General features: G+C 44.7%; 1 protein-coding gene across 3 annotated transcripts; it reads right to left on the reverse strand.

Moving 5' to 3' along the window:
• Window positions 1-488: 488 nt before the first annotated feature.
• On the reverse strand, window positions 489-23,613 carry LOC102934467 (ATP synthase subunit beta, mitochondrial). Of its 3 annotated transcripts, XM_043525562.1 has the most exons (11): window positions 23,318-23,476; window positions 21,853-22,035; window positions 16,703-16,877; window positions 13,250-13,371; window positions 12,677-12,759; window positions 12,002-12,160; window positions 9,729-9,851; window positions 9,352-9,564; window positions 8,967-9,168; window positions 4,179-4,372; window positions 489-1,311 (listed from the first exon to the last, which is right to left on the reverse strand). In XM_043525562.1, the coding sequence occupies exons 1-11, from the start codon at window positions 23,430-23,432 to the stop codon at window positions 1,264-1,266; spliced, it is 1,617 nt and encodes a 538-aa protein (XP_043381497.1). In that variant the 5' UTR covers window positions 23,433-23,476; the 3' UTR covers window positions 489-1,263. The 3 variants fall into 3 exon arrangements, with proteins under 3 accessions (XP_043381497.1, XP_037768455.1, XP_043381498.1); XM_037912527.2 differs by lacking the exons at window positions 489-1,311; window positions 4,179-4,372 and adding an exon at window positions 5,979-6,302 and having other exon boundaries at window positions 12,677-12,861; window positions 23,318-23,613; XM_043525563.1 differs by lacking the exons at window positions 489-1,311; window positions 4,179-4,372; window positions 23,318-23,476 and adding exons at window positions 5,979-6,302; window positions 22,833-22,894 and having other exon boundaries at window positions 12,677-12,861.

The raw sequence follows: 23,613 nt of genomic DNA on the forward strand, positions 1-23,613 counted from the left end.
AGGAAATTAAAGGAGAAGGATGAATCTGGAGGAAGTAAAGAGCCCACTATCAATTGAGAGGGAAAGGCATGGGAAGGGGGGATACCCAGGCATACATCTAACATGTCTTCTTTTGCAATATTAAAGGGGTCACAAGCTAACATACCACAAGCACGGCCTTTAGCTTGTGACTTGGCCAAGGTGACTATAGCGTCTGAGGTCTTTTCAATGATTTTGTAAAAATCCACTATTGCTACATCAATTGCAGTAAGAGGATAAGATAAACCTGTGTTCGTATGTCTAAGGGGTTGGGTGGTTTGGCTTTTGACCCAAGAATTGTATGACCTTTCAGAGTTTAGGTTAAGCGTATTTAGTATAGAATTGGTGCTGCCAAAGAATCTTCCAATATCACCTAAGATGCTCTGTTTTTGTCTTTTGGCTGTGCGGGGCCAAACAACATACTGGTGCATTAGAAACTGTAGCTGATTCTGCAGCCGGACCTACAGCCATTGCAGGGAGCTGGGGTGATCTGAGCACACATTTCGCAAGGGTGCCAAAAATCTGGACAAATCATATTTAACCTGAACAGAGACCATAAGGGCATCATACAAAAGCGTTTCATTGGGGCCTACTTAGATAATGCCATCTGGTGGTGTAGGCTACAGTGCCGGACAGATAGTAGGCAGGGAGTATCCATAAGTGGTCAGGTTATAATATTGTATATCAGTACAATGTAAACATTTAACTTGACAATAACGTCCCTCCATCCCAGGTTCCCGCAGCGGAGGAGGAACATCCATTCATCCTGCATCTACAGACACAGTTAGGTTAATGAAAAGTGCCCAACTCTCCCACAAACATTCACACCTATATTCTCCCAACCCATTAGCGGCTTCATAAATGGTGTGAATCTTGACTGATCCATCCGAGGACCTGGAAATAGTTTGTTGGTTCTAGGGGGGTATCCTTAAATTGACACTGTCCTTTGGTCCTTTTCCCAACATTCTGTGATCTTGCATCCCGAAATTGGGGATCCTATATGTGTGTGCCCACATCCTCTGAAGCTAAATACCCAGTTACAGTCCAGATGCAGTGATGGAGCCGAAGACTGCTCCCAGGCTGTGGTAGTCGGATTGGGACCTTGGTACCAGGTAATCCGGTCTGGGGATAAACCAAGTGTCTAGTTTCTTTATGCTGCCTCCTGTAGAGAGTTGCACATACTGGCCAGCTTTGAAGCAGGTGGCTTTCGTGACATTTACCAAAGGCGGGTCCCAGGAGGCTGCATCAGGTACATTTGCCAGGAGGATTAACGTGGGGAGCCACATTTGTCACCTAGAAGAATACAATGTAAACAAAATGAATTTATTTATACATTTTAATTCTGGTTTTATGAACCCACGTTGGGATTTCCTACACCTTCACGGAGGTGTCTGTATGGTCCAATACCATGTGCGGGCCAGAGTACTTTGGCTGAAGTACCCCAGCGTTGTATGTTCTTACCATGACCTGACCTCCCTCCTGTAAGTCCACCCAGGAGGGGGTCTTTGGAGGGTCCTGGGCTTCTTGTCAGTCTTGGACAGTTAGTCTTACGGGGTGCAAGACTTCATTTTGGCATTGGATATATTCCTGTGCAGTATCAGAGATCAGGGGAAGGGGAGCCAGGACTACACATCCTTCCCATAGAGACATGGTCATTCCAGTAATAAGTTCGAAGGGTGAAACTCCTGTATTAGCAGTTGGGGGGTGCCCTCATGGAAAGAACGGCAGCAGGTAGTTGTGCTACCCAGTTGGTTCCTTGAGATAGTAAAGGCTTTGTGATCTTTTTCTTTAGAGCTTGGTTTGCTTATTCTACCAATCCAGAACTTTCAGGGTGGTATGGACAGTAGAATTTTTGTTTAATGCCCAAGGCAGAGCAGACCACCTTCATGTAAATGTAAAATGTGTTCCCTGGTCTGAATCTATTGAACAGGATAAGCCCCATCAGGGGCAGAATTCATTGGCCAGGATCCAGACCACCATTCCTGCTGTGGGGAAAGCTTCAATCCATTGAGTAAAGTGATCAGTTAGAACCAAGCAATATTTTTTTTCCTTTTGCAGATGGCAAGGGACCTATAAAGTCAATTTGAATTTTTTGCATAGGGCCTGTGGGTCGAGGCGGATGCCTTATAGCACCTTTAAGCTTTTTGCCTCCATTACATTTGGCACATCAAGGTATTGTCGACAGTGGTCATGTATGTCCACTGTCATTTTAGGCCTCCACCACTTTCCCTTTATGTGGTGCAGCATAGCTTTTGGGTTTGGATGTGTTGGCAGGTGGTTTGGATCACAAAGGTGAGCTATAATTGCTCTAGGAGTCACAAACTGTTGATCTTTTGTGACCCAGGTGTTGGATTTTTCAATTTTGCAGGCATTTTCATACCATGTCATTTTTCTTCTTTAGGGCTTTGCTCTTGTATCTCAGGTAGAGAAATTTGCTTTAAATTAGGGATTTGGGTGGCTGCTATTTGGAAATTGTCCTGGGGCATTGTGGCAGTCTCTTTAGGTGCCTGCTTTGCAAGGGAAAGAGGATCGTTGTTTCTGGTATGTGCCTTGATTTTGACTATGGCCATTTTGGATGGTTTTTGGATTGCTTCCAGTAAGTTTGTGATATACCCCCCATTTTAACCCCCTGTTAGTCCAGGAATCCAAATAGCCGCTATGCATTCGGGGTGGTTCATGACTATCCTTGTAAATAGTTACTTAGTGGCCTTCAGCTAGAAGGCAGGCCTGTGTTAGGGCCACCAATTCTGCCACTTGGGCCGAACAGGACTGAGGCAAGGGACCGGAGCGAGATATGTACCTGACAGGTCGCAAACTGTCCAGCTGGTGTAAGGTTGGCCATTAACATAGTACGGGGATCCATCAACAAATAGAACAAAATCGGAGAAGGGCAATGGCTGTTCAGATATAAATTGGTCCTTAACAGTATCCTCAGAAAGAGGGCACTGATGAGGTTCCCCTGTGGTTGGCATCAAAGTAGCAGGATTAAAGGGAGGTTAGAATGTACAATTGTAATGTGTGGGCTTAAGAGGGTGCACTCCCACTTGAACCATTGGGCCGAGGTGATTTTTGAAATTTGGCCTCCCCATCCAGGATTTTATGAACCACATGTGGCACAAAGATTGTAAGAGGGGCCCCAGAGACTAGAGGGGCTGTGACAGTTACGGCCCAAGAAGCTGCCTCCACAGCTTGGAGGTAGTGGTTAAAGACTAAAGCAGAGAAATAGGCCACTGGGCGGCATCTGTCACCATGGTTTTGAGTAAGCAGCAGCATGGCCAACCTGTACGTGTGTCCAAAGTTCAAATGGTACTGAGGGGCGGGGAAACTCAAGTGCAGGGGCAGAGAGAAGGGATATTTTAAGTTTGGTTAAGCAGTGGTCGTGTTCTGGTGACCAAGAAATGAGGTCTGAGGAGTCTTGGGCCCCTTTAAGGAGATCGAGAGGTTGTGCTAAGGTGGAAGAGGATGGGACATACTGCCTGCAAAAGTTGAGAAGCCCCATTAGTTTGCATAGCTCACGCACTGTTGTGGGGCTGCTGCAATTGCAATTGGACAGTCTGAGGTAAGGGCTTTTGAGTCCTGGGAGACCGTGTAGCCCAGATATTAGATTAGATTATTAAAGCTACCTGGGCCTTTCGAGGATTGGCCTTTAGACCTGCATCTGTCAAGGCCTGAAGTAGCAGTTGAAGGGCATATAAGTGGTCAGAGACCATAGAAGAGGCAAGCAATAGATCATCAACATATTGTAAGCATGTAGGGTTGGCAGCAGCCCAATTTACTGAGGAGAGAGCCTGAGCCATAACCCAGTGAAAAAGGGTAGAGGAGTTGTGGAAGCCTTGGGGCAGGCAGGCCCAAGTATAGTGGGTGGGGCCAAAGGTGAATGCAAACCAGGGCTGTGATTCTGGGTGAACGGGGAAGCTCTAGAAACAGTTAGCAATATCCAACAGTAAAGATACAGTAAGAAGGGTCAAGGCCCGAAACGGCCACTGATGGGTCAGCAACAAGAGGAGCAAGTTTTACTGCACCATTAACCAACATGCGGACGTCAATGGTAGGCACCAGGAACTATCAGGTTTTTTAACTGGCCAGATGGGAGAGTTGATGGGGGAGGAACAGGGAACCAGTCTGCCTTGCTGCAGTAAAGAGTGAGTAATGCCACCTACCGTGTCCACGGCTTCAGGTTTGAGAGGGTATTGCTTGGTAGGTGGAGGGAGTTGACCAGTAACCGGGATGGGTGGGCAGAGAAGAGCAGGCACCAAACTGCAAGAAAACTTTTCTGCCCAAACAAAGGGGAGTCTGGAACATAATTCTTGAAAAAGGTTAGAGATGTCCCAAGTGAGAGGCAAGGATTTGGCAGTTGCAACAGAAGAGAGAAATTTTATTATTACGGAGAGGAATGGTATGAGTACGCATAAGTTTATCAGTAAACGTAACTGTACTTTGGGCAAGGTTAAGAGTTGCTGCAAGGTCACAGAGAGCATCCATGCCCAAAATAGTCCTCTGCATTTGGAGCTACATAAAAAGACTGAGTCCAGAAGAATAGATTAGATTCTACAAGAATATAGTAGCTTTTATAAGCCGTGAGTTGTGCACCCCCACCTCTGAAATGGTAATGTACTGTTGTAGTAGTCAGTAATGGAAACTGACGCTCCCATATCCACGAGAATTGTGCATGGCTGGCCCCTTATCCATGCTTGTTAGCGTGGCCTCGAGAGGTTTATATCTGCATCAGCAGTACTGACGAGCAAGGGGGCCGCTGGATCCTAGTGGGTCATGGAGTTTAAAAGCCTGACCATTTATAAGTATTATAAGACACTGTTATCTGCTGTCACCGGGTGGTTACTTGGAGAGGGGCTAGGAAAGCACTGGCCCTTAAGTCTGGATTAGAAGGAAGAGGAGGAGGAGGCCAATTACCTCAATTCTCCCCCATGTGTGCCAGGTTCCAATCTTGGATTTGTTTTTCAAGGCATTTCCAATTGATTTAGTTTTGGTCTTTATCAGTATTGCTCCTTGAATTAGTGTCAGTAAAATCACCCTTCTGTTTTATGCTAGCAGCAATCTGGCATGCAGAGGAGCTGCTTTCTTTTATTTTTGCTTTTAGAGTATTATTCTCCGTTTGAATCTCACTTAATATGTGGTTTAAATCTGTTTTTTGGTTTAGCTCTGATGTAAGAGACTTTTGGAGCATTTCAAATTCCTGTAACTTCCTTTCACATTCACAGTACAGTATTACAATTCCTTTCTCTAACCAGACCACCACAACACATTATCCTTCACACTCATGCCCTCATTCCATCCATCCTTTGCCATAGTCTTTTGAACCTATGTTTTCCTTTTATAAAATCAACACGCATACTCTACCTTTCAACAACTAGGCACAGTGAAGAGATTATTTTTGTGAATTTTTAATTTAACATTTTATGATCTCAGAAGTGTCACTTTTCAATACACTTGTTTAATATTTTGTTCAACTTCCAGAAATGTGTTTTACATTTGGTTTGGACAGGAGCACTGTCCTTCTGATCAAAAGCTAACATGAATTATGGGTAGACAACCTTTCTAGTCTTAAAAAACTGGATTAAATTTTTGCTCATTGAACTATGAAGCAGGCCAATTTTATAAGAACACAGTTAAGTAGAGTTAATAGTTTTCCATTTGCAATACCGTAACTGATTACAAAATTTTACTGTTTGTGCAATTCCTCAGATTACAGAAACAAACAAAAAATGTAAAGTCCAAAAGTGTCAAGTAGAAAAACTAATTCAGGGCAAATGCAGCATGAGGTTAATCATCACTATTTTTGGTATCAAGCTTTTCCAAGGATCAAAAAGTAATCACACATCACCTTTCAAATGCCACTTTCATGAGTTAACTTTGATGTTCAGGATAGCCTTAAATTACTATTTCCAGAGGCAAAAGATTAGTCTTAATCTAAACAAAAATAAAGAGCCAGTAATCAGAGGAATTGTATATCACAATGTTTACTAACAAGAAGTCTGGCTTTTGTAACAGACATTTGGGTGACATTTACATAATACTGCATGTTCACACGTACGAAAAAGGCCTTTAATTCTCTTCAGTAGATGTGAAAAAACTAGAGACCTCAGAGATTGGAACAACTGTTTTACACATACAACATATACATGTATCAGAAATTTAAAAGACCATATGCAAATATAATAGTCCAGTTTAGGCATGTTCTTCAGACAGCTTCTGAGCTTTAGCAACAACTTCTTCAATAGGACCAACCATGTAAAAAGCCTGTTCTGGTAGATGGTCAAATTCACCTACGACGACACAATTTGAATAGGACAATTGTTGAAAGAAAGCTAAAAAGATATTATGAAGACTGAGGTAGTAGATTCCCAAAGTTTACTGTGGGTTTTTTAAAAGTGAAAGTGTTTACAAGATCCAGTATGTTTTCTACACTTGTAAGAGGTGTTCAGCTTTGTTTCACTTTAAAAATTAGCTGTTATTTGCAACTCAACCATTAACATTGTGGTAATACATAGAAGAAAACAAAAGTGAACACAGTATTTTTATGGGCCAGATTAAGTGATACGTAAACAGCACAGTAGCAAAAAGTTTCTTAAAAAAACCTACACTGAAGTATCTTGCCCTTGGTTATCAAGGCCATCCTTAATATACAAAAGGTAAGCTGTTAGAAGCCAGCCAGCAACATATTTACTCCTCCACCAGACAGTCACACCTACTTTTATCACAAACACAGTACATTGCAGACTACACATTACAACCTTAACTCTGACCCCTTTCTGCACACCCTTTTTTCCCCAGCGGTTCTCCCCCTCTCCAACACTAGTAATTCATGTTTGGTGTAGCAGTTGGGTTGTGTTGTGAGAGGACAGTTTGGTAAAGGGATGTTTGCAGAAGGACAATTAAGGGGGTGACCGAAGGGTATCATTCCTACGAGGACAGAGAGAAGGTTGCAGCGCATAGTTTGCTACTTCTTATAGTGGCAGTAATAGTAAGGTGCATGCCCAAGAGTGCAGGAATAGAGGGCTTTTGTGGATTTGTCTCAAGTATGATGTTGTAAGAACCCTATCTACTTCCAAACAAGTTTTGTGGGGTTTTTTTCCCTAGGTTTTTTAAAATGCTTAAGTGGGGGTGGAGATGGGCCTGTATAGAGGTGGGAAGGCAGCTGCCGTCAGTAAAGATTTTATCCATCAACAACTGCACGAGAAACCCTTATCCTACAACAGATCTGACAGAAAAGGGCAGCTCCGAGATAAGATTTTATTTGCACTCAGCCACTTCACCACCTCCTTTTCAGTCAGGCCTGCATGCATGTGGCCCCCATTAATCAGGCTTGTCTAATGGCTAAAAGCTTATGCATGTCATAACTAAGAGCCATCATCCAACCACCTCCCAGCCAAGTTTTTTATTTGACAGTTCAATGAATATTGTTCAATTACAACTAGCAGGATTGCCAAGGAAAAGTTTTCCAGCCCAGATTTCCTATTAAACTCATGAAGGGAAAAAAACAAATGAACAGTATACATAGAAAATTCAAAGGGCATAAACCCCCGAATGCCCCCCCCCCCACAGAGTGACTGGCCATTTATGCCTCATTTTAGAATGCAACCCTAAGTAAGGAATCACTAGTACTCTGTGCTTGAAAGCTGTACTACTGCAACTTCCCACAACACTGGCTGGCTATGCAGTCACTGGTGCAAGTAGCGCTGTTAGGGTCAGTAATTACGCTAGTGAAACTAAAGTAATCATCTAGGACCGAGGTTCTCAAACAGTGGTCCGGCGAGCTCCATTCAGGTGGTCCGTGGATTGTTCCCTCCAGGGTGCAGGCCTGGGCAGCCGCACACAAGAGAATGAAGGGCCACCCACCTAATTAATGGAGCCGTGCAGGCATGGCTCCACTAATTAGGTGCCTGGACCCGGGAGAAGACACACATGTAAGGTGAGGTGGTGGCCTTGGGGGCAATAAGGGGTAAGGGGGAGGGGGCAGTGGGGTGAGAAGAGGGGGTGGAGGAAATTTGGGATGTGCAAGGCTGCGGCGGCCAGAGAGGCAACTTTCCCCCGCTCCAGGGCTGCTGGAGATAGACTCCCCCACCCCCTCCTCCCCAGCCCCAGCTTGGGGGCTGCCATGACAGGGGAGAGACCCCCCCCTCCTTCCCAGCAACAATATAAAGCCACATTTCAGACAGCATAGTTTAGATTTTAGAATACTGTCCAGTTCTAAGGGTTAAGAGGAAGGAGATTGGTCCCAAAGCTACTAAGAAGAGGGACTGAACTACTGAAGTGTCCTGCCCACCCTTGTCTGACAAACACCAAATCCTGCTCCCTTGTCTTCCTAATTCTCCCTGGATCATGCAGCAGGGACCGGCTTGGACTAGCAAGTGGCACAGTGCCTAGAGTCACGATGAAGGCATGTGCAGAGGATCAGTGAAGAGGATACCCAGGCAATGACTCTCAAACAGCTTAGGGTGGTGCAAGCAGGGGCCAGGAAGGTTCTGACAATGGAGTGGAAGGGGAAGAAATCTGGGAGCCAAGTTGGATTTCAATCCCTTCCCCTGTTTTATAAATCTGTACTTGAGAACTAAATGCTTAAAACATTAGATGTTGCACATCATGCTCCACACTGGCATGGCTGAATCATTGCCTAGTGCTCCACCCATCCATTTCCATATCCACTTGTTCGCCCCACATCTTATACTTAGACTAAGCTCTTGGGTGAAGGAACCTTCTTTATGTTTGTACAGTGCTCCGCACAATAAGGCTGTGGCCCTTAGGCCCCACTACAATACATATGTGAAACTAACACCCCCTATTTTACTAAAGCAGTAACATTTAGTGAATGCATTTAAGCATAAGGTAGTCTGCAGAAGTGAGTGTCAAATATTAAAGGAAACTGACAACCTCCAGAATACAGCTCTGAAACTGGGGGAAATCATGCAAGTAAAAATATATTGGTTTACCAGATAAAATGCTCTTGAATCCCTTGATTGTTTCCTTCAAAGGCACCAATTTTCCAGCATGGCCAGTGAAGACTTCAGCAACCTGGAAAGGCTGAGACAAAAACCTCTGGATTTTTCGAGCCCGGGATACAGTTAGTTTATCTTCCTCAGACAATTCATCCATTCCCAAAATAGCAATAATATCTTGAAGGGATTTGTAATCCTATTATGGAGAAAGGAGGCAACTCAAATTAAATAATCTCTTGATACCATGTGTAGATACATTAATATTGCAACTTATTCAAAAGACTAGATATCAAAGTTGAATTTCACTGATTAAGTCTTAACACTCAGTTATCTCCAGTTTGAATTAAATTCATTGGGGAAAATGTAATTAACAAGATACCTGAAGAATCTTCTGTACACCACGAGCCACATCATAATGCTCTCTGCCAACAATGTTAGGGTCCATGATACGTGAAGTAGAATCCAGAGGGTCCACTGCTGGATAGATACCCAGTTCAGCAATGGCACGGGATAATACTGTAGTAGCATCTAAATGTGCAAAAGTAGTAGCTGGAGCAGGGTCAGTCAAGTCATCAGCTGGTACGTAGATAGCCTGACATAAGTCATTTTGAAAATCAAAGTATAAGATCTTAGTGAAAAACTAATACTCGTTAAGCCTCATAATATATCTACTATTAACTGCCACCTTCACCTTCTACTCGTGAAGCTAAGCACCGAACTCTTTACTGATATAAAGACACCTGTTTAACACCATACCTGTACTGATGTAATTGATCCCTTTTTAGTAGTAGTTATTCTTTCCTGCATTGTTCCCATGTCAGTAGCCAACGTTGGCTGATACCCTACAGCAGAGGGGATACGACCAAGAAGTGCAGACACCTGAAGATCAAAGGAGAAGATAACGTAGCAAGTTAAAGAACTCTTGTAGTTCATTTTCTCAGGTACATCAAAGGTTCTTAAACTGCGCTGTTTAAAAAGTGTTAGGAAGCATACAGGGCACAATACTAAGTGGAGTGGGAAGATGGCAAACAGTTAGCAGGTCTGCTCTCAGCCTTTACACTCAGTCACCAAACAGAAAGAGTGGAGACAAAAATCAGGATGGTACCCCCATTTCATTCTTCCAGCAAGAAGGAAAGTTGGAATGGTCTTCTTTCACTTCAGCAGTCAGGTTTATTATTCCTTGGCTACAGACGACAATCCAGGAGTACTGTGTGCATTCACAAGGGCAGAGCAAGAAAGAGGAAGTAGGGAGAGAGAGGGTATGATCAAAAGTTGGTGAATTTTGGAGGCACAAGAGCCAGAGAGATATTATAGAGGATTAGAGGAAGGCAGAAGAGAACTATGTGCCCACAAAGAAAATAAAAGAAAGATAGCAAGAGTGATATAAGGATACATCTCCTTTTCTTTCCACCTCCTTCAGACACACACAGGGCCTGCCATTCTGGGCACTGGACACCAACATCCCCACCCTTTAGCAGGGTTGTTGCAATTTTCCCTAACCTGAGGAAATCCACTTTAAAAAAACAAAACAAAAACAAAAAAACCCAAGAACCCCCAAGGTTTACAATGAGAAACGTACTACATACAATATGTGATTCACTTTATGAGCATATTTATTCTGTGAACAGAAAGACATACGTAGTTCAAAATTAAAAGCTTGTAGTCCAGCATGCAGAATAAAGAGTGTGCATCATACTAACTGTTAAGCCTACAGTGCTTTTGTTTCTATTTTTAAATAAAGATATATTTAACTTATTTGGCTAATTTTCCTACTGTTTAAAGTTTTCTATGTCACTCAAGTAGTTTTAATGGAGCTTGAAAGTGAGACCCAGTAAGGCCAGCTGGAGCTTCTACACCTCCCAATAAAAAATTGAACCAGTTAAGGAAGGATACAACCCATGCGCGGTGGAACTGGGGCTTTCAGAAGCAACAGCTTACTCCATGGGCACAGTTTCATTTTTTGTCTACCCAGGAGCAACAAGGTCACCAAACTGCATACACCTTTCACCACTCCAGCCATTAAGCATTGCCACACTGGGACCAGCTGGGTGCCTATGTTGAGTAGAGGATCTATTGCTTCTTCAGTTTCTCCCCTACCAGACCCCACACCAGCTAGTTTGGGATATTAGCCACCTCCTTTCCCCCACACCAGTCGTTCACCCAGTCATACACTGAACTGGAGCCAGAGAAATGGTGCTGTCAAGGCAGCCTATAATTGCCCCTGCCTCCAGAAGCCATGCTACTCATCAGCACTAAGCTGTGTTTTGCTCTTCCCATTTTGGGTTCTAACAGAAATTTGTCACCACTTTGCCACCCCTTCTCCACTCCCCCTTACTCAGACCCTCAATTGCTCTCTTAATTACTTCTATAGTATGTCCTCCATGCTTTTCAGCTAGGTCTTATTACTAGCAAACCAAATATACAAGAAAGTTGCAACCTCCAAGAAAGAAGGAGTCCTGCAGGGAGAAAGCTTCAAGAAAAACTGAACTCGAGAAAGCTTAGGCTGAGGGGGTTTTGTATTATTTTAAGTTAATAGAGGTAAACGCTTGGAAGTGAAGTTTGGGTGGGTTTAGGTCTTTATTCTGTTTAAGTCAAGGTAATAATTTACAGTTACTCTGTGGATATTGCTACACCCACTCTAAAGTTGGCTTGAGCCTGATCCTATGCTTCTGAAGAGCAATTTAATTGTTTGACTTTGGAATCCTTCAAGTGTGGGCCACTTGGTGTAAGTCATAGGGAGGATACACCTAAAGGCTTTATTCTTCCCCTGTAAAATTGTAGGGCTTTGTACCTAGCTAAGAAGATATCTAGGCAACTTTTTTTCAAAACTTGACCGGCATATACAGAGTTCCCTCCTCCCAAGCAAGAGGAGGCACTGAATTTTTGCTTAAAATTGGTGTTCGATAGGTTTTCATCATTCTTTTTCGGGGCGAGGGGCACAATAAGCGGTTCCAGGTTCAGAGCTCTAAGAGTAGTTTTTAGATTCTGAGGTAAGTATTGTACTGGAACTTTTTATTATGAATACTAACCTCTGAACCAGCCTGGGTAAATCTGAAGATATTATCGATAAAGAGAAGCACATCCTGTCCTTCTTGATCACGGAAATATTCAGCAACTGTCAAACCAGTCAGGGCTACTCTGGCACGGGCACCTGGAGGCTCATTCATTTGACCATACACAAGTGAAACCTGGAATTTAATTACAGAAATAAAATTAGGCTACTACATTTTCTATAGATAATCAACACTGTATAACGAGATGTATTATATTCAACACCCACATGCCTTGGACCAATTGTGGAGGCAAAGGCCAGGGACCAGATGACAATGGCATATGTGCTGTGTAATTTTTAAATTTTTTTTTAAGCAACAAAACCCTTTATTAATGTAAGTATTTTTTTCCTAAAAGTATGAACACTTTTACAAGACTAAACTTTCACCCTAATCTTATAAGTTAGTATGCCACTAAAGCAGCAAGGGTGATTGACTGAAGGTCCACTATTAGAATCTGCGGACCTGCCTAACTGAAAGAACATAAAAATTAGCACGTATATACAAGTCAAATTGTCACTGCTCACATACAGAAAGTGTTTTTTTCTTGGAAAAATGGTATTAAAATAGTATGTTGCCAAACAATCCACTGTAATGTACCACAAACAATAGGGTGTGTGTTTTGTTTTAATACTCACACCCTTTGAAAGTTACCTTGGAAGTGGCATCCTTCAGGTTGATGACACCAGATTCAATCATTTCATTATACAAGTCATTACCCTCTCGTGTACGCTCCCCTACACCAGCGAAGACAGAGTAGCCACCATGGGCTTTAGCAACATTGTTAATAAGTTCCATAATTAATACAGTTTTTCCTACACCAGCACCACCAAAGAGCCCTGAAACAACAATTTTTGTCAATACAATTGAGTTTGCAGTTTGAGATAGTCAATTAATGTAATTACATCCAGCTACAATACTTCACTATTATCCCTCAAAATGCCTGTTAACAGTGTAGGAATATTAAGTTAACTCTAGAGCAAAACAAACCAATCTAAAATTTGCTGCTGTTAGCAGAATCCATTTTCAACAGCTAGTTTGTTTAATCTTCTGCACTAGAACACTTTCTAGTAAGCACACAGATTTAGGAAACTGAATAAGACTAAAATTTTAAAGTTTATATAAAGCAAACTTAGTTTCCCTCAAACTGAAGTAGAGAATGTTTTATGTACAGTACTTGTTGCATAAATTTATAGTATATCTATTTGCTTCAGAAGAGAAACTTACCAATTTTACCTCCTTTGGCATATGGAGCCAATAAATCTACAACCTTAATACCAGTCACAAGAATTTCTTGCTCAACGCTCATATCTTGAAATTCAGGAGCTTCAGCATGAATAGATGCAAACCTGTAAAGAAGATCTTTAACTATTTTACATATTTTTGTCTTTACTATCAAAATTTCAAGAAAAAATTGTTTTTAAGAGATACTGAATAAGGTGGTTATATTAGTGGTCCCTAGACAAAAATCAAGTTTACATCTAGGGAAAATTTAGAAGAAGCTCCATCAGTAAAAATTACAAATTAGAAGTGTCTAATTCAAACAGTACTGGGATTTGCCAATTGTGACACAGAGACCCCTTGGCAAAGGATCCGGTTCTCTGCAAACAGCTTACTCCAGAATTGACAAATTCATTACAACACACACACATCTTGCAGGTTATTTATCCATAAAGAGTAATATGTAACATCTCTAAGAAAGCTCATAATTTGTCAAGATTCATAATTGTTGTGAGAGGCATGTACAGGTAATATTTAAGGAATAATGTATTTATCCTGAAAGTATGCTTTATGGACTTGAGTAGAAATTAATCACCAGGAGATAATGTGTCTTGGTGATGGCCCATTCAGGCAAGGAGAATTTGCCACGCTGCCCTCTTTAGCGAGTGATGCAATGCAAGGTTCAACTGTTCAACCTTGCGCAATACTAAGGCTTTCAATGGAAAACCATCAGAAGCAATGACAAAAAACAAAACAACGTAAAGGTACAAAAGAAACTCGATAGACAGGGTGAATCCCTATCTTGTAAATAGAAAAGGCAGTATAACCCAGATGCTGGAAAAGGACTATCACCATTCACCAAAGAAACCCTTTGTGGAGCAGGAGTGCTTTAATGAACATTTGGAGCCTGGTTCTTGTGAAGCCAGCCAGCTCTGCAACAGACTGAACTTTGGGGTGGAGGGAAATCTATTTTATAACACAGGAAAAGTAACTATTCATAAGCATAGACCTAGGCTCACATTTTATGATTTTGTTTTGCATTGCGACCATCTGTTTCTGCCACACACTCTTGTTTCTAGAGAAATCTTTACTCTTTCTTAAAAAAACATGCTTTTATTTTATCATAAGTGCTGTGTGGTTTACAGTAAAACTGGTAAACTGGGTTACACTGTACCTTTGGGTGCAGAGGATCTGGAATTTCTGTGAGTAGCCAATATCCCAAGCTAGATATCACAAGGAAATGATTCAAAGGAATTCAGGGATTTGGGGTGCACCTAGAGTTAATCTGCAAGGCGAATTTAGGGCTGGCATAGCTCAGAGGGGAGTGCTTGAGCAGATGAAAGGCTGGTGGAGACAGAGACAACACCAAGCTACCACAAGATAGACTCCCTCTCACTGGAGGCGGGGGGGGGGGGGGGGGGGGGGGGGGAGGGGGGAGGTAAAGCAAGGTGACTCACAGTCCTGGGTTCCTTGAGAATCATCACAGCAACATACTGACCTTTTAAGATATTTCTGAAAAGTCTACTGTTCTGGTCTCAGAAAAATGATGCTCTTACTAATACTCTAATGAGTTTTTGCCTTAACTATTTACAAGGAGGTCACACCAGTTTCGTGAACATGGCAGGACATAATCTCAAATGATCTCAGTTTAAGTACTGATTTATCATAATTAAAATTCCCTTCCTTATCTTTATTGGGCATACACTGCTTCACCTTTGCAGATGCAAAGGACATTGCATTCAGCACAACCAGTGTGATTAGGAATGCCGGTGCAGTCTTTTATTAGCTGCATAACCCAGCTCCCCACATATAGCCGAGCCTGTTGATCCTCCACTGCATAGATCTACTAGCCATTCTCCCCATGCATGAAGGAGCCAACTACAGGAGGCATGGAGACACAGATTGGCCTTTGCTGCTGTCACCCCTGCAATCTGGGCTATGAGGGAGGGAAAAATCCCTTCTCCCACTCCAGTTATTGGGGAATTCCCCAGCATTAAGTGGAATTACTTGAGCTGTAGACTGTGCTCTAAATTCTATCCCCAGTAAATGTTGAAGAAGCACAGCTACCACAAGTTTCCAGGTTTATTTTCCGTTTGCTTAGGGGTGACAGAAAGATGATCTTCCCCTCCACACTCAAGCTGGCAAATACCTGTAATATTTGGGGGGCCTCACTAGGTGGTTACAAGTCCAATTTCTTTTGTTGGCAGGATGCTGGACTTTGCTTGTAGTACTCAGTTTACTACTATTTAGTACTGTAGACTAGTATTTCTTCAATTGTTTCGGTAATTATTAATGCAGTATCTTATAGTCAAATATCATTTTCTCAATATCCCTGTGAGATGAAGGAATATCATACCCATTTTACAGATGGAAACTGAGGCACAGAGACATGAAGGTCAGAAGTGTCCACTTCTGGACACTTTGGGTGTCTAATTTGAGACACATAGGACCCAATTTTTCCAGACCACTTAGCATTATATAGCACTTATGCTCAAGGCACAGCTCCCTTGATTTTAAATGCACCTGAGAGTGCTCACCACTTCTGCAAGTCAGACTTCAGGGTCTGATGTCAATCACCCAGAAAATAAAGAATTAGTGACCATTTATGAAAAGATTTATTTAAATTGCTTGACTCTGTGGCAGAAGTAGGGATAGAATCCAAATCTCCAGGGCAGCATTCAACTGCTTTAGCCATCAGATCACCCTTTCCCCTCTATCATTGCACACTTCTGCAACAATTGAAGCAGGAGAGCCTGCAGACTGGTCTCTCAGTACACAACCTTGCTTTATCCCCTGAGTAGGTCCACCCGTACAATGAATGAGGCAGGGGGCCTGTGGTGGTGGTGGTGGGGGGGGGGAGTAGTATGGTAGAACCTCTGCTTTCCCTTTATGTTTTTTGGTAGTTTACATTTCACACAGTACTGTACTTGCTTTTATTTTTGGGTCATCTCTGCTGCTGCCTGATTGCATACCTCTGGTTCCAAATGAGGTGTGTGGTTGACTGGTCAGTTTGTAACTCTGGAGTTCGTAACTCTGTGGTTCTACTGTACATGGTGATGTAACTAAAGATTATCATGACGCATACATACAAGGAGGCCAAATTAAGGTTGCAAAGAACCTTACTTCTAGCATTTCCCAACTTTTGAGTGCTTACTTTGCAATTTTCATAATGTTAATTTTATGTAGTTTTTTTTTAATTTAATATCAGTATAGCTTATACTCCTTCCCATACAGAAATAAACTATACCAATAGACACTTGTATAACTGGTAAACTGCGTCCACACTAGGGAGGTCAAACTGCTTTAACTACACTGGTATAATTAATGTGGTACAACTTTTATGTTTAGACAAGCCTTTGGATTCCTGCACCCTCACCACTTCTTTAATGGCTACCTTCAGAACAATATACTAACAACAGCAATTTCTTCTCTAGATCAACTAAATTTAAAAATACTCACTGTTTCGTTGCAATAGGTCCTCTTTCATCAATTGGCTCACCAATTACATTCATGATCCTTCCCAGTGTTTCTGGCCCAACTGGAATTTTTATAGGTGCACCTGTGTCCAGAACTCTCTGCCCGCGGGTTAAGCCTTCAGTGCCATCCATGGCAATTGTTCGAACAGTATTTTCACCTAAGTGTATAAAATCTAAGTTTGCTCTTTAAACAGAGAAAGTTCACCTTATTGCAGGAGAACTTCAGAACTTTTAAAGTAGTTACGTTCAGAGGTTTCAGAACTGAGAGTCAAATTATGTGGTACAACTGGACATTACTTCATGCCTCAGCCAACTGAGATAAAAATTTAGTTTTTCTGATTTAAGGTTGGCTTGCCAAAATCAATTATAAGATTCCTACATTGGCAAATCAAGTTTAAATAGAAGCTCCATAGAACATCTTAAGTTATAGTAATATTTTTAAACAGTACTCTACATAATTACATAGTCTTCATTACATTCACACTGAATTATCCAGAGTTACAGAGTATTCCAAGCTTGTTTGGGAGATTTATTTATTTTTAAAAGTAAACAATGAACATTAACTATCACTGTAGGGAAAAAAAATTATTATCTGCAGAACTCACTGCTCACCACATATTGTGCTCCAGAATCTTAGCTTTCATTTTGAATTAAGTTAAATGTCTAGCCCTTTGGTTGTCAAGTTAAGACTGAAAACATGAACTCAGTGGAAACTGTTGAAATGTTGTCCTAAGTTTGCAGATAACATGAAACAGTGTTGGGGAGAGCTGTTGTGCCCAACCATCTCAATTACAGACCAAGAGACCATAGGCAGCAAGTTATATGGGCCCGTGGTGCCCATGCTCCACCAATGTTCAGAGCACAGGTGCCCGGCTTCACCAGTGTTCAGACCCCACCCACTGCCCCCATGTACCTTCCCTGGAGCATCCCTGCACCCTGGGCAGCGGCTGGCTGTCGCTCCCTGCACTGTGCTCCCTCACCGGCTGCCTCCTTTCATGCTGCGCTCACCAGCACCGCCCCACTGCTCAGACTACAAGGGAGCAGGGCAGGCTGAGGTGGCTGCTGCTGCTGTCTGCGGAGGGAGGATGCACACCTGACATAATGGCAGCCCTGCCTGCCCCGACGCTTCACTAATCAGGCCACTAGGTGATGGGGCACATCCTCCTCCCCCCAGCGCTGGGCAGCACACACACAGTGCCACGGCGGGACAGCAGAGAGGGGCCCTAGGAGCACATGCAGTGTGGTGCGATGTGTGTGCTGCCAGCAGCAGGCCCACCGAAAGCAATTCTGGGCCCCAGGGCAGATCAATCAATGGGCTCCCTTCTCCCCCTCCCTCAGCCAGGGCCACAAGCCCCCCTGCCTGGAGAAGCCTCGAGAGCCCCCACTCCCTGCCAGAGGACTGCCGCTGGCCGCAGCCCCATCCCACACTTGCCCGGAGGAGCCCCAGGGCAGCTATGTTGACCCAACTTGCCCTGGGGAAAAGCCACAGCGTCTCTTGATTCAAAGATGCTTTTGATATGCCCCATGCAGGTTTCGGGGTGGCTGAAGCAACAGTATTTGCTATTCCCCCAGAACCTGCATGGGGTATACCAAAAGAGTCTTTGAATCAAGATATGCTTTTCCCCAGAACAGGCAGAACTATCGCGGCAGTGGCCAGGGCACACAGGCTCTTTTAAATCGCCCAGGCCCCTGGGCAATTGCCCCCTTTACACCCATCCCCTGTTGGCAGGCCTGGCCGGTGGGGAGAGGGCTCAGGGAGGGTCCTCCTCTGGCCCCAGCCCCTGAGCAGCCTGCCTGCACCCCAAACTCCTCATCCCCAGCCTCACCCCAGAGCACAAACCCCCAGCCACAGCCCTCACCCCCACACACACACCCTAACCCTCTGCCCTAGCCCTGAGCCCCCCCTACACCCCAAACCCCTCACCCCCAGCCAGAGCCCTCATCCCCCCATACCCCAACCCTCTGTTCTAGCCCTGAGCCCCCTCCCACACTCCTAGCCCCAACCCAGAGCCCTCACCCCCAGCTAGAGCCCCCATCTCCGCACACCCCAACCTTCTGCCCTAGCCCTGAGCCCCCTCCCACACTCCAAACCCCTCACCCCCACCTCCAGCCAGAGCCCTCATCCCCACACCCCCACCCCACATTGTGCAATCTAGGGAAACTTACTGTTTCCAGTCCATTTTTACATTGTTTTAAAAATATATATAATCGGCTTACAAGGCAGTTGTCGGGGGTGAGGCTTGTACCCATTCTGGGCACCACCAAAAATTATTCAAACCTGGCATCCATGCATGAGACTCTGTAATTCTGTGGCATCTTGGGGAAAGTAGTAGATGCACTGAATTTACGTTATTTGCAGCTAGGTGCCTGATACAGTTTCCTGTCTTCCTGACCTGCCAGGAATTGTCTACATCTCTCTTGTTCTCCAGCTTTCCCCACAAGAGGGAGTTAGCTGGATTACAGTGTACAATCTCTGCAGCATTCCTTGGACCTGGGCAGCATGGGGTCACGGAGCCAGACCTGGAGCCCAGCTTGCTACCAGGGAGTCTGGGGGGAGCTAGAGTGTAGGCTGGGAGCGGAGATGTCTGGAAAACAATGTACCAGTGAGGAGCTGACGCCAGTTACAAATTCCTCCCCTTCCTGACACACAAGGGAATGGGAAGGATAGGAGATACTGAGAAACATCCAGAACAACATTAGAGGAACAGAATCTCAGAGCTGGGCTACCTGGAGCTTATAGAAATAAAATCCTCAGAAATAGACACTAGTATATTTTCGGGGAGGACAGAAAAAGAAATTAAGGATATTTCATAGAGATAAATTAAATTAACCACGTAGCAGAATATAGGAGTACTTGCAGCAGAGTTTTGTCCCTTTTTGCCACAGCACCTTGGCTGGCCAAGCAAAGGGAGGTCCTACACTCAACTTTATAGCATCTGTCTCTCATGTGATAACTTTAGAACACCACATCCAATCAATTCCAAAATTTCAGGGAATGTTCTAGACATAAATGGGCAGAATCCTATTTATTTTGGTGAAAACCTGAAGGCCCCACCCCATGGACCCCCTGAATCTAGTTAGCAGACCCATGAGTTTCAACCACTTCTGCAGTTGCCTATAGATCAAAGAACTGGTTGATGGCAGCCATTAATACCTCCCCACACAACAATACCTCCTCCTCCAATCCCTCCCCTGAATATCATCTCTGGCCACGGTTTCAAAACAGAGTTCGTGGCATATGGGACAACCTGTATGAAAAGGACAGTGCCCCTGACCCGGAGAAAGAGAATGGAGCACTCTAGTACTGGGAAAGGGGAATGACAGAGCACAGAGAGCCCCTGACAGTAGGAAAGGGACAGCTGCAGTTGCAATGAGTCTCAGAAATACAGGAAGATGGGAAGGTGGCACACAAGAAGCTTTTTGGGGAGAATAAAGAGATACTTGGTTGCTTCTGTAGGCTAAGCTCCATGCATGTAACCCTCTAGTACAGGGGTGGGTAAAATTTTTGGCCTGAGTGCCACATCTGGGCGGGGAAATTGTATGCAGGGCCATGAACATAGGGCTGGGGCAGGGGGCTCAGAGCAGGGGGTTAGGGTGTGAGGTGCAGGAGGGGTTCGGGCTCTGGCCCGGCACCACTTACCTCGAGCGGCTCCAAGGTGGCAATGGCTCGCAGCGGGGCTAAGGCAGGCTTCCTGCCTGCCCTGGCCCCACGCCACTCTCGGAAGTGGCCAGCACGCCCAGCAGTAGCTCCTGGGGGGGGTGGGGGGCAGGCAGCTCTGCAGCGCAGTGCCCTCGCCTGCGGGTACCACCTCCCAAAGGTTCCCCGTTCCTGGCCAATGGGAGCTGTGGGGACAGTGCCTGCAGACAACAGCAGCGCATAGAGCCCTCTGCTCCTCCCTCCCCCGGGGGCCGCAGGGACGTGGTGCCAGCCACTTCTGGGAGTGGCACGGGGCCAGGGAACCTGCCTTAGCCCAGCTGCACCATGGGGCTGGTAATCCCATGGGCCGGATTGAAAGCCCTGACAGGCCACAGTTTGCCCTCCCCTGCTGTAGTATATAACCAAGACAATATATATCTTCAAAAAATTTATGAAGTTTTCTCTTCAACATAGACCATTGAAGTCTTACACAAATTTTTTCCCTCCGTTACAACATCTTACGAATATGGTTTCACAAGCCCTGAGAAAAGCCAAATCTACCTCTAGCTATGGGGTGAGAAAGGAAGAAACTATCAAGTCACAGAAGCAACATAGATTCTGAGTTGAGAGAACACTGATATCCACCAACAACAGGAAGTGCCCTATCTGAATCCTCAGGAGTGTTTGGATACTGCTTCGCCATGGGACCAAAGTCATACGGTCTTTCCTTTAATGTTACTGAGGATACCAGTATAAACGGAAAAGCCATTTGGGTTTTAGCCAAAAGAAAGGGTTCTCTTGAAAGGAGAATCATTCATCTGAGCCTTTGGAACCTATACCAGAATGGCAAGAAAATTATGAAAATTGATTGGCAGGACGAGGTCCATGTTAGAAGTCCTCTAAAACGGTTAGTCTAGATCTGGATCTTGCCTCAAGGGTAATGAGTGCCAGATCCTGATCATCCAAATCTGGACTCTTAGAAGAGAATATTAATTTACATGGCATATATGGGGACCAGAGAGGTTTTTGTGGGGCACTGGCCTGGACAGAAGCACAGTTCAAAACATTCCTAAGGGCCTTTTCTAGGTAGGTCTGAGAGAAGCCAAAGTGGCTTTGTCCAGTCAGGTCTGGGAAGCTTAGGCCCAAAGGAAAAGAGGAAGCCTACCTGAAGAACCAAGATGGTGCACGTGAAAAGGAGCAGAACCAACACTGATAGAAAATGCATCTCTGCTGCAGCAGGATTTGGGGAAATGATGGGAGCATGCTACATCCAAAGTGCATGGAGAATGCTGAAAGGAAGTACAACAATGCACGGTAGAAGGGACCTCTATAGTACAATGTGCAATAGAACAAGGGTCGTAGGTAGTTAGGAAATCTCTTCAGGACAGCTTTCAAACTACCCTAGAGTCAATAGTGGTAAAACAAAGCTAGAGAAAAGGAGAAAATGGCAGCAACGATCAACAATTAAAGAATATGGCTTTACAAGACAGACTTACCAAGGTGCTGAGCAACTTCCAACACCAATCTAGTTTCACGGCCTGACGCTTCCAGGGCATTGAGAATTGGAGGAAGGCCTTCATCAAACTGGACATCAACAACAGCACCAATAATTGCAACAATACGCCCTGTTGCAGTACCAGATTTGGCAGACTCAGAAGTCTTAGCTGCATAATTTCGCCCTAACAAAAAATAATTGCCAGAATCAAAATTAGAGCAATTGGCCTATTAGTTGGAAACATGACCCTCTCTTCATTTTATGTATTTTACTGAAGTAAGCCAGATTTAAATTAAAGTACAAATGTGACACTTGTTAAAGACTCTAGGAACAGAACATAAAAATGTAGCATTCTTCATAATAGAAACCTTTAAGAAGTGGGACTAAGTTGATGTTTTACTATGGGAACTCAGGACTAAATAAACAAACATCCAGATGCTATTTTACTAGTAGATTACATCATAGGCAGGGAAACCACAAGTACACCTGATTCCTAATTACATGTGCAAATCAACAGAAGCAAAATTTTAAAATGGGTGCAGCATTCACCATCCTCCACAGTGTGTAAGGGCCTCTGCATCAGTGATAAGAAGGTGCATCAAGTTCTAATACTGCCCTGATAAGAAGCATAAGGTTTTTTGCTCTAGATCACATCAGTGATCTATCAGGTTCAGTATCTCTGATAGTGGCCTTCTAATTAATACTTCAAAAGAAGAAAACCCTTTACAGCACATTGCACCTAGGTAATTATACAGTGCTTAGTGGAAAGGGACTTACTTTTTTTAACACCCATGTTTGGGCATCTTACAACCAGAAACATGAAAGCAAGCACTGAGCTGACTGGCACAACATGTTGGTTCTGATCATTTTAAGCCTAGAAGTGGATACTCAGAACAAGTGTGTGCACGCGTTTGGGGGGTGGGGGGGTGTTCAGATTAAAGGGCAATAGAAAAGATGAAGGTGGGGAGAAAACAAACAAACCATATTGCTTCCAACAGAGCTGCTGAGCATGTTCTGCACACATCACTGAAGGCCACCCCCACGCTGCCTAAGGAAGGGAAACATCAGGATGCCCATTGCGGCTCAGAAGCAGGGACTAGGGGAGTCACGGGTGGAGCACAGAACCCAGGTCTCCTGCCTCCCTCGCAGCCCAGAGCTTTCAGCCCCTCCCGGCCCAGCACCCCAGCCTCTCCCGCCCCGAGCAGGCTTCAGATGGGGCAGGCGTCAAGAAGCCAGCAGAGCTGCGGAGCGCCCCGCCCGGTGCACTCGGTGTGGGTGCCCCTGGAGGTGAAGGGGCAGCAGGCTCCGAGCAAGGGGCAAAGCACAACGAAGCAGGGCGCTCGGGGACCAGCGAGGCCAGGAGGCGGCGGGCGCCTGGGACGTCCCTAGGACGGACGCAGCGGGAGGGTGCGACCAGGCTGAAACCTCCCCCCAGCGCTTCCCGGGCGCGGGATCCCCAGACTCACTGTGCGGGAGCGCGGCGGAGGCGGCGGCTCCTGCTGCCAAGCAGCCATGGTCCGCGGCAAGGGGCTGGAGAGCCCGCAGGACTGCCACGCCGCCTAGCCTCGCCCGCCCCAACATGGCTACTCCAACAGTCCCCCACGCCAGCCGCCTCGCGCCTTTCTATAGCCAACGGCCGCTGCTCAGCCGCGCGCGCCCCCTGGCGCTAACGAGGAGACGGCGCATGCGTAGTGGGAAAGTGTTCGATCCTGTCCCAATGCGGCCGACCTTCCCTCAAGTAAGGGGATGACGCCGAAAGAAA

The sequence above is a fragment of the Chelonia mydas genome, chromosome 11, assembly GCF_015237465.2.
Source record: "Chelonia mydas isolate rCheMyd1 chromosome 11, rCheMyd1.pri.v2, whole genome shotgun sequence".
NCBI classification, from domain to species: Eukaryota; Metazoa; Chordata; order Testudines; family Cheloniidae; genus Chelonia; species Chelonia mydas.